Source organism: Arabidopsis lyrata, assembly GCF_000004255.2.
Source record: "Arabidopsis lyrata subsp. lyrata unplaced genomic scaffold ARALYscaffold_1, whole genome shotgun sequence".
In the NCBI taxonomy this organism is placed as follows: domain Eukaryota; kingdom Viridiplantae; phylum Streptophyta; class Magnoliopsida; order Brassicales; family Brassicaceae; genus Arabidopsis; species Arabidopsis lyrata.
In genome coordinates, this window is record NW_003302555.1 from 30,612,620 (window position 1) to 30,626,950 (window position 14,331).

Consider the following 14,331-nt stretch of genomic DNA (forward strand, 5'->3'; position numbering starts at 1 on the left):
TCCATCGCCTCTGTCATCGTCTCCATCATTCTCTCTGTCATCATTCTCTCTGTCATTCTCACAATCGCCCTCAACTCCGCTTTCACTGCTATCGCTTCCACCGTCGGCATCGAGAGAACTGTCTGGAGGATCGAAATCCGGGTCATCTGGATCGCTTTGATAAACCAACCCTTCATCCCACCAATTCTTCATTGAATCGAAATTGAATCGAAAACCTATTCGAAACCCTAATTCCCACCCGGATTTAAGCTTCGAGAACCCAGAAATCCCAAAATCCCTAAATCCCCTTTTCTCTTTTTCTCTCACGAACCCTAATTTGAGATTTAACAATGACGATTCGTAAACCCGATTTGAGATTTATCAAGTGGAAAACGACGTCGTTTTCTTAACGGGTAATGGGTATTTAGTCGGGTAAATCGCAGTCGCGGTTTAGTAAACGCGGATTTGTGGTTGATCCCGGTTTAATGACCGGTTCAATTGGAGGCGTAGTTTTAAGGATGAATCCGAAAGTACATGTTGAAATTGTGAGAATTATCTAAGTTAATGGTGGAATTATCAGGAGCGAAAAGGTTGGGGGGGAAAGCTGCAACTAGTTTATGTTGCATTTTCTGTCTGTTACTCGACTCTGTACTCGACCACACCCAGTACCTGGCATCAGGCAGTGTTGGTCGAGTATATTGCTCATTTCTGCTAGATTTTCTGTTTTCTGCATGATCACTTAGAACTATTAGAAAACCAAACCCCATTTCTGCTTGGCTTGACTTAGTGATTTCTGATCACATCTCATCTGTTTGCAACTCACCTAAAATGGATCGATAACCTTAAGTACTGCAATGACATGATAGTACTTATAGGAATTGAGAACTAGCTAAAATCCTACTATCAAAATACTAGAACACGGTAACTAGAACACAATTATGTTTGTTTACTTCCAAGTCTCGGACATACAGAACACTAAATATGGGCTTATCCTAGGTTATAGAATAAGTTGGCTGAAATCCTTATACTCCGTTACTCAACCTACGCAGGCAACGACGCATTAATCAAAGCAATAAGATCAAGTTCGATTCTAGTACATAAAACCCTATAATTAAGTGGTGTGTGCTTATTATAACATGATACACATTCGTAAGCTAGATCTAGCGTATTAAACAACCTTGTGAGTGATTTAAATATTTGGGATCACGAGTTAGGACATGAATCTAACTACATGCATTAAGAGAAAACTTACTTAGAAAGAATACAATGTAAACGATCAAACAAAACCCTAAGTATCGCCACCTAGACGATCGATCATGTCCCCCCTTTGATTAACCCATTAAACCCAACTAGAAAACTACTCTAGCATGGTTAAAAAGATCATCAAATTAAGGTTTGATAAACTCATAAGAAATAGTATAGAATAAGAACTGAATAGGGTTTAGAGATTACTTCTTTGAATGTAGAATACAAAAGGTAAGACTTCACCTTAATAAATCTTAGAGTAAACAAGAGAAAAGAGAGATATTTGGTGTCTTCAAAGCTCTAGGTCGACGGATGTAGCTCATGGTGAGGGCAGGGATGAATCACGATGAATAACTTTGAGACACACACATGTTTAGGGTTTTCATCGGGTATTTATAGGTCTTGGAGACCAAGGAGTCGGTTTAGGGGTAAAAACGTCTTTTCCCGTGAATTAGGTTAAGTGCGGTTCGAGTCTCTAGACCAACTGGAGGCACTAGTGACCGGTGGTGAGAGTGGAAGGCAGCCTGGACACGGACCTTATGAACGGTGTGGCCTTGAAGCTCTAAAACGGTTGCACAACTTCTGGCCAGTCTGGACATGTCTTCACTCTTCTTGTCATAACTTCCAAATGACTTATTGGATTGCTATGATTCCAATTCGAGGTGAATCTTGACTCTTATAGCTTTTCATATCCACCAAGATGGGAAGACCTCGAACGGATGATATACTTCCAATGTACAGAAACTGTATTGAAACGGGTTTTGATCGCCTTTTGGTCTTTAATGCTCAAAAATTCTTAAAACCTTCTTGCCTCCATAAATACTTAAATATCACCTTCTTGGCTCTTAAATCACTCCAAATGTTCCCTAAAACATAAGAAAACAATAGCAAATATGGGCGAAAATCCCATGTTATCAAGCATCTTTTTCTTACTCTTCCAGCTTCATTCTTCCTACTGCAATCTGCACGACTGTGATGCGGTTTTTTGTTTGCCTTTTCCTTCGTAGGTGGAAAGTTTATCCATCGAGGAATGCATGTTCTGCAAGTGGCTATCCTTGAAGTGAAAGGAGTTCTCCTAATCTACTCGATTGCCCTATGCAGGACCGAAGTCATAGCTTGGTCGACATTCAAACTCAGCTCTCGGAGTTCCCGATGTAGTGACTTAACTTTGGGGTTAGGTGCTCGGGGGAAGGGGAGTCATTCCGTGCTGTCTACTCTGGAATTATGCACATCCCGTCCTCCATCTGTTTACCATTTGACTAGATTCAGCGACGAGCTTTGCTTTGTCGAGCTGGTATTCCGGCGGCAATGGTGATTCTTCGGAGTTAACTCCGGCTCTGAGAGTTATTGTTGGTGGAGAGGTCTGTCCTCGAGTATCCTAGGAAGCTTGATGCACGAGAGTTGTGTATCCTCTGTGTTCTAACGTTCTAGATTCAATTGGTTTTGGGTGTCTTGTTGCTCATTACTTACACTGTAGTAGTCCGGAAGAATGTTATTGTGAGTTTCCAGAGGAGTTACATGCGTAGTTTGCAGCATTGTGACGCTTAGTTCCAGGATTTCCCGTTGTGCCATGACCAATTCGATCAACTTTTGCTATCTATCGATAGGATAAAATCATATTTTTAACCCTCAAAGTGTCACTGGGTAGCACTTTAAACCTCCAAAAAATTTCACTAACACTATAAACCACTAAAATAATTTTACTAACACTTTAAACCTATAAACTAGTTTTTCTGTTTGCACCGCCATAGAAATAACAAAAAATTAATTTATGTTTGTGTAATATTAATTTATTTAGTTTTAACTAATTTTACTATTTATAACAGTTTTACGATTAAAAAAATATAAAAAAAAAAGTAAAAAAAATAAAAAAACTTCATCATCTTCGACTACTCACTGTCAGACCACAAAATTTTCAGATTTTTATTCAGTTTACTATATGTTTTCACTATCTATTTATTGCAATTAGTATTATGAGATCCCAATTTATCTACTGGAGAAAGTGAAAACGTTTTTGGATCAATCTCCCAATAGATTCTTCCGATACGGAGAATACTTCGTTTTCTGGCTAAGATTCGGCATTCTTTGGTTTTTCTTACTCTATTTTAAGGTTCTCTCTTACCTCAGATTATACATTAGTATATATTTGGTTTATATTATTCTACTTTAAGTTTTTCTTGTGCTTTAGTTTCTAGTTTCAGAAGTTTATCATGAGATTTCATAGAGGAAAATGAATTTTTTTTATGAATTTTAAGATTTTTCTTAATTGTAATAAATAATAAAATTATTTTAAATTTAAATTAAATTAAATAACTTATATTAAATAAATATTAGTTAATTTTTTCATCATTTTTAATAGCGATACAAATAAAAAAGCTAGTTTGGAGGTTTAAAGTGTTAGTAAAATTATCTTTGTGGTTTATAGTGTTAGTAGAATTCTCTCGAGGTTTAAAGTGCTACCCAATGATACTTTGAGGGTTAAAAATGTGATTTTCCCCTATCGATAGTCTCCCGCCGCTCTCGAAGGGCTAGTGCGAGTTCATTGTTGTGTTGCTCTGAAATACTGTCGTCTGACATGGTGATCGCTGATTTTGAACGTTTGACTAGTTTGAAGACTTAGTATCCCCATAGGCGGCGCTAAATTTAGATGTCGGATCCGGAAAATTAAAAATATACATAATGTGGGGTTTAAATCTTCAATAGCCAAAAATTGAATAAAAAGTTCAAAAAATAGTACGCTAAAAAGTCTCTTATTATTATTCTTTTATTGAAAGAAGTTCCTCCTCTATATTGGTTTTCTTCTCTATTTATACATGAATTTTAATTTCATGATTACAAATAATAAATGGGCAATAATTGTATTAATTGCCCCACTTATTTGTCGGTTTTTGATTAGGCTCTTTAATTCTCATAACGACTTGCTTTGAATTTCGAGGGGACCATATGGGCTTATTTTGTTCTATCTCCTTTGGGACGCTTACTTGATATTTTCTTAGTTTTGGTCCATGATCAGACTTTTTTTTTCCTTCTTCTTGCCCGAGCCGGAGCTTTTAGTTTTGCTGATGTGGCTGACTTGTGGCTCCTACCTCGATGACATATGAATATTTCTCGGGTCACTGATCCTTGTTTCGATATCCAATATCAACAATAATCAAATGTTAGAACGATTTATAAAATAAACAAAAAATTGTAATAGTACGCCAAATTAACCTAATGTTACAATTGTTCAACTAAACGGCAGCAACAATTTATTTAAATTTATTTTAATAATTCAAAGAAAAATATGAAGTAACGAGAAAAAGACACAATTTAATATAGATTTTCATATGTTTTTGTGTTTTTAATAAAATAATATTTGACTAACTTAGATCTTTCATGTTACATGAAGTTTAGATGAGACGCTTTCTTACTTGTCCTCTTCTTTAAAACAGATAGAAAGCTGTGTTGTTATAAGGATCAAATTACAAAACATTCACCATGGTCCATGTCAAATCCAAAACCATTACATAACTGTTTAATTTGTTCTCCTTATCTACATTCCTCAGTTTTAGACAATAACTGTTTCTTCACCGTCTTCTGTATATTGCCACTGATCAAAGATAAATCAATGAATCTATCTTAAATATTTTTTCTTAGTACGTAAGTCAATGAGAGTACGTGCAGCCTACTCATCCGAAAGCAACTTGCAAATGAAATGTGCTCACCACTCTTTGAAACTTTCAATATATAGAACAATTAATGATTATATAACAAGAAAACAAGAAAAAAAATTTAAGCTTTCAGACAAAACAATGACGACTACTTTTGTCCTTTTTCTTCTTCTCCTCTGTGTTTTTGCGATCAACCCTAGTCAACAAGAAGAGATCAATCAACAGAATCCAGGGATATATCATCAAAAGTTGCTATACAAGGTCCAACAATGGAGAACAGCTTTGAAAGAATCAAATGCTGCAGAACTCAAGATATCTTCAGCAATCATTGTAGTTGGAGGGTTATGCTTCCTTGTTGCCTTGATCTCGAGCGCATGTGTAATCGGCGGTAGAGGTTTATTTATTCCAATCATGACTACAGCTGCACGGCTAGACTTGAAAACAGCTCCAAGCTTCTCTGGTATAAGAAATAGATGTTAAGTTTTATTGATAATGTTTGAATTCTAAGTGGTAACCCTACACACGTTTTTTAGAATTTATTTGGTGGTCTTTTTTTCTGAATTGAGAGTTAGTTTTACGCATTTTATTGACCTGTATCACGATTATGTTTACAACTAATTTTGAAAGAAAAACTCCATATAATAAAATTATGCAATTCTCATATGGTTGATAGATTTGAATAAAATTATATTTAATTAGATTTATATGAAAATGTAAAATCGATAATAACATAACTTAGAAAAACTGTGCAAATCCAATAAGAAAATTGTGTGGGTCTTTTTCTATATTCGAATGTCCCAAACTGAGTTTGTCTTCTTCACTTGACTTGACTTGATTTACTTATTACGTGGTATATACATATGAGTCTTAAGCCATACACATATCATCCGATGATGGCATGATGGTTGTTTTTTTCACGACCTAGACTTGGCCTATCATAAACAATAGCGATCACTTACATGTGCCACAAAAACTTTGACTTTTCTAGATATACGAATACAATCATATATATCTTGTTGAATTCTTATAACCATGGAGGTATTTGCATTGAACTCACACTCCCAAATTTCTATGGAGTTTAATTTATCTTCTTCTCTTTTTTTTTTTTTAAATTGTTATTTGCAATGGAAGGGAAGCGTTTCTTAGGCCAATACTTGATATGGGTGATATTATTGTTGGGGCAGCTCCATGAATGCAAAAGCTGCATTGAGAAAGAAAGAATAGCTTTGTTGGATTTGAAGAAATATTGGATGTCAATGACACAAGAATCGGAATTGGACTATGTTTTCCCCACTTGGAATAATGACACAAAGAGCGATTGTTGCATATGGGAGGGCATTGTGTGCAATCGTACAAGCGGACGGCTTATCAAACTTTATATTGGTTCTTTGGATTTAAAAGAGAATTGTCTCCTAAATATTTCTTTATTGCATCCCTTTGAAGAGGTTCGAAGTCTGGAATTATCAGCAGGGCTCAATGGCTTCGTTGATAATATTGAAGGTATATATACTAGGTTTTCACAGTCTAGATTACCATTGTGGTCTATATATAGAAACTACTTTAAATGCATTTTCCCCTCCATCAAAAGGTTATAGTACCTACCTATGGCTCATTTCTAGCACAAAATTACATCCAACAGCCAATCTTGCTCTCTTAATTCCATTTTGTTAAAATATATATATGAAATTATTGGAGTGAATAGGGTAGACTACTTATTTTATTTTTATACTCTATTTACCCGCTTTTTTGTTTGTAGGTTATAAAAGTTTAAGGAAATTAAGAAACCTGGAGATTATGGATCTCTCTTATAATAGATTCAACAACAACATACTTCCATTTCTTAATGCTGCTACGTCGCTTACAAGTCTTTCTCTTGAGAATAACGACATGGAAGGCCCTTTCCCTTTTGAAGGTGTGTTTCCATTCGTAACCTACTTTATAATGTTGTATATATGTTTTGTTAGGTCATTTGGTCTCATGTAATATAATGGCTACAATTTTCTATCTCTTTCTTTTAGTTGAAATCATTCTTATACTTTCTTGGACTATCTTTCAGAAATAAAAGACTTGACAAACTTGCAACAGTTGGATCTTAGTAGAAACAGACTAGACGGCCCCATGCAAGGTAGCATCTACGTCAATGACCACTATCCATAAATAGATTAAATTTTGTACATAATTGTTGAATTGGGTCATCCATTATGTCATATCCATAAGGTGTCTTACTTTGTATCTCTTTGTTTTGGGCAGGGTTGACTCATCTGAAAAACCTAAAAGCTTTGGATCTAAGTAGCAATGTTTTTTCTAGCATAATGGAATTGCAAGGCAAGTTTCTTTTAAATTTTTCTTTATGCATAAGAAATGTCTCCAGAATTATCGCGACAAATACAATTAGTCTTATTATTCTCACTATCTTGTTGTTTTCCAAACTATCTTTTTGCAGTAGTTTGTGAATTGAAGAATTTGTGGGAGCTCGATCTACGTGAAAACTATTTTGTAGGTCAGCTTCCTCTTTGTTTAGGAAGATTAAACAAGCTAAGGGTTCTTGACTTCTCATCCAACCAGCTAAATGGAAATCTACCATCTAGTTTCAACAGCCTTGAGTCCCTTGAATATCTATCATTATTAAATAACAATTTCACAAGCTTATTCTCATTCGATCCACTCGCCAACCTCACAAAGCTTAAGGTGTTCAAACTTTCATCAACATCAGATATGTTACAAATCAAGACAGAGAGTAATTGGGGGCCAAAATTTCAATTTCAACTAAGTGTTGTTGTACTAAGAGTTTGCAGCTTGGAGAAAATCCCTTCCTTTCTCGAGCACCAGAAGAACTTGCGTCTAATTGATCTATCCAATAATAGATTATCTGGAAAATTTCCTACGTGGATGTTGGCGAATAATCCGGAGCTTAAAGTATTACAGTTGCAGAATAATTTATTTACCATCTTCCAAATGCCTACAATAGTGCATAATTTGCAGTTCTTGGATTTTTCAGTGAATGATATTAGTGGACTGCTCCCTGATAATATCGGTCATGCGCTTCCGAATCTGGTACGAATGAACGGCTCAAATAATGGGTTTCAAGGTCATTTACCATCTTCAATGGGTGAGATGGTAAATATTACATTCTTGGATCTATCTTATAATAACTTCTCTGGGAACTTACCTAGAAGCTTTGTCATGGGTTGTTTTTCACTAAAACACTTAAAGCTTTCTCACAACAAATTTAGTGGCCATTTTCTTCCAAGAGAAACAAGCTTCACTTCCATGGAAGAATTGAGAATGGATAGCAACTTATTTACTGGGAAGATCGGAGTTGGTTTGCTTAGCTCCAACACTACGTTGTCAATTCTTGACATGTCCAACAATTTTCTCACGGGTAATATCCCAAGTTGGATGGCTAACTTATCTTCTTTAAATATGTTCTCGATATCAAACAATTTCTTAGAAGGTACAATACCACCATCTTTGTTGGCCATTAGCTTTCTTTCGCTTATTGACCTATCTGGAAACATCTTATCTGGAGCCTTACCGTCACATGTTGGTGGGGAGTTTGGGATAAAATTGTTCCTACATGACAACAACCTCACAGGGCCGATTCCAGACACGCTGTTGGAAAAAGTCCAAATACTTGATCTACGATACAATAAACTTTCTGGGAGTATTCCGCAATTTGTCAATACCGAGAGCATATTTATTCTTTTATTGAGGGGAAATAATTTAACAGGACCTATCTCAAGTACACTTTGTCATTTGAGAAAAATCAGACTTTTAGATCTTTCAGATAACAAGCTCAATGGCTTCATACCTTCATGCTTGTATAATTTATCATTTGGACGAGAAGATACAAATTTCATGATAGGTCCAGCCATATCGAAGATTACTCCGTTCAAATTTTATGAATCCACATTTGTGGTAGAGGAGTTCGTGGTAATGTCTTCTACTTTGCAAGGAATTGAAATCAAATTTTCAACAAAGCGAAGGTATGATTCTTATTTTGGAGCAACTGAGTTCAACAATTACGTACTTGATTTTATGTATGGAATGGATCTGTCAAGCAATGAATTAAGTGGGGTTATCCCAGCAGAGCTTGGAGATCTCTCAAAACTACGAGTCATGAATTTATCTCGCAACTTCTTGTCGAGTTCTATACCATCCAACTTCTCCAATCTGAAAGATATTGAGAGCCTTGACCTTTCGCATAACAAGTTACAAGGAAGAATTCCTCACGAGCTAACCAACCTTTCTTCTCTTGTTGTTTTTGATGTGTCTTACAATAATTTATCTGGAATCATTCCCCAAGGCAGGCAATTTAATACCTTTGACGAGAATAGCTACTCGGGAAATTCTCTTCTATGTGGACCACCGACCAATAGAAGTTGTGAGGCTAAGAAGAGCTCAGAGGAATCAGAAAATGGAGGAGGAGAAGAAGATGTTGATGAAGCTCCTATTGACATGTTGGCCTTCTATTTTAGTACTGCTTCAACTTATGTAACCGTATTGATAGGCATTATGATACTTATGAGCTTTGATTGTCCTTTGCGTCGAGCATGGCTTCGCATTGTCGATGATTCCATCGCCTCAGTCAAAGGTATGTTGCCTTAAAGTCATCTCACTTCAGTTTTTACCATTGTGCTTCTATGACTATATATGTGCTTTGGATTTTACCTTACATGGTTATTAATAATATGTGCTTTGGATTTTACCTTATATGGTAATGAGTTGAAGTTGTGAAATAGTCCTTATGTATCGTTATGACAAAGTTTTCTATTTGATTTATCTTATTCTTCTCTTTAGTCTCTATGAAATTAAGTTTAAATCATCGTAATATAAATAATCCAAAGGCTAGACCTTCATTTATTGAATTTGGAAAGAAGTCTCACAATTTAATAAAAATAATATCACAATTTTAGACCCATAATAAATCCACAAGATTATAAAACCAAAAAAAAAAAACAAATTACATTTTTTGCCATACTAAAAGGTGCCATGTAGGATTAAACCATATTCAAATGGTGGCAAACTTGCTAGTATGGTGGTCTACTTATTTGGTAGATAAAAAAAAAAAGTCAATAAAATTTCATGACAGAGTTAATGATAATTGTGGTAGATACAATATAGTATGGTAGAATTTCTTGTTTGATATGTTTAACATATATAGTTCTTTTAGTAAATTTATTTAAAAGATTTATTATATTCAGGAATAGACTTTGTCAGAAAGTGGGTTGCATAGAATCAGAAGCGGGTACGCGGAAGCGAAGCGTTTGGAAACGTGGAAGCGATTTTTATAGAAATTATAGAAAGTGGGTACGTGTTGGAAGCGTATATAAAAATTAATATATATATATATATATATATATATATAATAAACATTAAACATTATATCATATAAAAAATTATAATTAACATACAAATCTAATACATAAATTCTAAATATCTCTCTATATTTAAAAATCAAATAGTATACGTTTACAATAGGGAAAAGTCAAATAGTTCAAAGTCAAAAATTTAAGATCATTCTTCATTCTCATTTTACTAATTCTATCAAATAAAATTGTTTTAAAATTTTTTTTACCAATAAAAACATCATCAAACTCAAATTTCTCGAAATTAATTTAATTCAATTAATCATTTCAACATCTCCCTAATAAATGATCCATGCTGCTATCAGTTTTCTAACTATGATATTTAAAAAAATAAAATACAAAATTAGTATGCAAAATTAGTTTTGGTTTTTCTTTTGTTGTATAAAAAAAACTATTAAAAATATTTTCTTATTTCTTATTTATTTTGTGAAATCAAATTTTTTAAATGGAATCGCAACCTTCCAAAATAGAATCGTAAGCTTCCAAGGAGCTTCCAAAATGAATTTTTTAGAAGCGTTATGGAAGCGAGATTCCGAAAACTTTCGAGAGCTTCCGATTCCGACTAAGATTCCGAAACGGGAAGCGGACGTCCGACGAAGCTTCCGTGCTTCGTAGGTCAGAAACAAGATATTTATTTGACAAATATATATCTCGTAATGACAAAGTTGTCTATTTTCCATAGCGACAAAAGAATTAATTACTAAAGTAGCACAACAATGATACTATCATTAATGTACTAAAATTAATTACTGTAGTAATTAATGTACTAAAATTAATTACTAAAGTAGCACAACAATGATACTATACTTATATTACGTTCTAGTACATTTTGTTAGTGAATCAGCTTTTAGAAATAGTTGTGACTGAGTAAATTTGTATTCGTTGCGACAAACTTAAGTAAATTTCTTACGAAATTCTTATCAATATCGATTTTCTATGGAAGGAACACTTCGTACAAGCTATTTTCTTAGGAAAGGCTTGTTTCCTACGATTTTCCTATGTTTTTAGCTGTAAGAAAATGATGTTTTTCTTGTAGTTTGAATCTGATTAAAATGCAAAACATTGATACAATTATATGAAAGTGGTGACAAACTTCTTAATCCCCAAACTAAGTTACTAACACCCCTCATAAATATGGATATAACTCTGACATACAGTAACTACAAATATAACTCTGCCATAACTCATAACTATGGTTCAATGACTCGAAAGGGAAATGAAATCGATATTGATGTTGTCCCTTGTGACTATATTAACTATGGTTCACAAGAGTAACATAGTCAATTCTTGATTGCTAGATACAATAGGGTAAATTGAACTTTGTTGTCGTATCTAGATACTTCCGGGCAAAGGACGTGTGGGTGACAAAACGAAGTGCATATCTTACGGTACAGTTTTAGACCATGGATAACCCCACTTATTGTTATGCCCAAAAAAAGAAGGATAACTCCACTTATTGCCGAGGTGATTGTCATTTAGATTATTTTCAACCCACCTCTATTTTTGTCTCTAAACTCTATTTTATTGTAAAATCTACTCTAACTCACCTCTAAATTCTACTTTAACTCACCTCTATTGTCACATCTAAATAGAAATTGTTATCTTTGTTCTATATATATATAGGAACTCTATTTCTTTCTCTATAATAGAGTTTAACTTTTTATTTACTAACTTTTATTTTTTTTCTTCTTTACGATTAAAATAAATAAAATTAATATTTTGGGTTGATTTTAGAAGTTTTGGTATAAATATCTACTCTAAAATTTGAGACTACTGATTACAAAAATAATATATTTTATGAAAGTTTTGTAAAAAGTTAAAGTAAATATGTTAATTTGCAAACTTTTATAAATAAAAGGGAGACTCACAAAAATGCCCCTTTTTCAATACCCCTTTTCAAAAATGCCCCATTTGGCTGTCCATTTTTAAAAATACCCCTTTTTATGTACAAAATGACTAAATTACCTTTCTTTTAATAAAAGATATCACAAATATATAATGAAAACATGAGAATGTGCATACATAAAAATTACAAATTTGATTTTGTAAAACCTTTAAAACACCTTGTAAAATTTTCCCGTAAAAATTTTTTCCGCCAAAAAATTTTTTTTCCGGGAAAAGTTTCCGCAATTTTTTTGGCGTTAAATTTTTGGCGGAAAAAATTTACAAGGTATTTTAAAGGTTTTTTACAGGGTATTTATAAGGTTTTACAATGTATTTTAAAAGGTTTTACAACGTATTTATAAGGTATTTATAAGATATTATAAGATTTTACAAGCTATTTTATAAGGTTTTACAAGTTATAAGGTTTTACAAGTTTTTTATAAGGTTTTACAAGTTATAAATACCTTATAAAATCTTATAAGTAGCTTGTAAAACCTTTTAAAATACATTGTAAAACCTTACAAAACACTTGTAAATACTCTGTAAAACCTTTAAAATACCTTGTAAATTTTTCCAGCCAAAAATTTTCCCGCCAAAAAAATTGCGGAATCACTTTTCCCACAAAAATTGTTTTTTGGCGGGAAAATTTTTTGGCATGAAAAAATTTTACGGAAAAATTTTACAAGGTATTTTAAAGGTTTAACAAGTTTTTACAAGTGTTTTGGCGGGAAAATTGCGGGATCACTTTTCCCGCCAAAAAATATTTTGTATTTTGTGGATCTAATTTTGTTTCAAATAAAGGTAAAATGGTCATTAAAAACCTTCACATTTCTTAAAAACATATTAAAACACTCAACTTTTTTTGTGAGTTTTTAAACCCTCACCTTTTCATGAATGGTAAAATAAACCCTATTATTAATAAACTCAATTTAAATTCAAACAAATAGTTACATTAAAGCATAAATAAATACAAACAATTTGATTTAGGAATTTTCTTCTGAAATTCTTGTTTACAATCTTTTGCTAATTTGAAATTTTTTAAATATGATGTAGAAAAGTTAATTAATGAAGTTGTATTCGGTTGTGTTACGAAAATTCATCAACGTGAAACCGAACAGATTTTGTGACGAATGATATATAAATTCTTATACCGAACAGAATATGAGTATATGTTAATAAAGTTGTATTCGGTTCGATCATACAAATATACAAATATGAGCCGAAACCAAATTTTATAATACTACGAAAAATACATGAATTTCCACATCAAAATATTTTTGTTGGACGAACTAATTAAGATTTACTAACTAAATATTAAAACTATAATATAAATTACATTTAGTTGATCGTTATTTAAATAAATTTTATCCAAAAACTGAAAAATCGAACAAAAAAAAATCAAATGTGCTATCCTATAAATTTTTGTAGTTTATATAATTTTTTTTTTGAATCTAATGTTAAATTATATTCAAAAGAAAAATAAAAACGTTTGTACAACTAATGCATCGTTTTGCTGAAAAGAAAAGCCGAGAGAGAAAATCAAAATTTTACAACAAGCTAATCAACCATAGACTTGGATCCATAACTGATAGGCTTCTGCGTACCGCCTATCTCCTATTAATCGAATCGCCGTGATCAGATTTCTTACTTACTTTTCAATCCAACTCGTTATACGTTCCACTGTTTGAGGTTTGTCACCATGCCGTCGCCCATTTCGTTCTTTCCATATTGTATATACAGCTACTTGGAACACGAATCTGATGAGATATCCCTCTACCCGCTGATGATGTGTGTTCAAAATGTAATCAAGAATGAGTGACCAAACTTGTGTGTTCCTTGTTTTGAGAAGGCTGTTAGCCAAAACCGCCCACACATTTGAACTGTACTCGCAAGAAAAGAAAAGGTGATCTCGTGTCTCCTGGTGGTTATTGCATAGAACACAAGATCCCGATGCATTCCCATTCCATTTGATCATACGATCTCCCGTATATAGTCTATTGTGAGCTGCCAACCATACACAAAAAGAATGTTTTGGTGTTGCATGCGCAAACCAAACTCCCCTGTGCCAAGAGACCGTGGTGGATGTTGTCCGGATATGGTTCCAAGTGTCCTTTGTCAAAAATTTCGGCTTAAAGATGTCATTCTTCCCCTGCCAGAGAGCTTTGTCCTCTTTGTTGTTTCGTTTTTGCCACTGTGCGTATAAT

The 14,331-nt window shown here is 33.4% G+C and overlaps 1 protein-coding gene across 3 annotated transcripts; it reads left to right on the top strand.

Annotated features, from left to right (window-relative positions):
* Window positions 1-4,943: 4,943 nt before the first annotated feature.
* Window positions 4,944-9,616, top strand: LOC9327962 (receptor-like protein 12). Of its 3 annotated transcripts, XM_021010901.1 has the most exons (6): window positions 4,944-5,334; window positions 6,006-6,374; window positions 6,631-6,786; window positions 6,931-6,999; window positions 7,125-7,199; window positions 7,318-9,616. In XM_021010901.1, the coding sequence occupies exons 1-6, from the start codon at window positions 5,016-5,018 to the stop codon at window positions 9,480-9,482; spliced, it is 3,153 nt and encodes a 1,050-aa protein (XP_020866560.1). In that variant the 5' UTR covers window positions 4,944-5,015; the 3' UTR covers window positions 9,483-9,616. The 3 variants fall into 3 exon arrangements, with proteins under 3 accessions (XP_020866560.1, XP_020866562.1, XP_020866559.1); XM_021010903.1 differs by lacking the exon at window positions 4,944-5,334 and having other exon boundaries at window positions 5,561-6,374; window positions 7,234-9,616; XM_021010900.1 differs by lacking the exons at window positions 4,944-5,334; window positions 6,006-6,374 and having other exon boundaries at window positions 6,631-8,860; window positions 9,185-9,616.
* The last annotated feature ends 4,715 nt before the right edge of the window (window positions 9,617-14,331 follow it).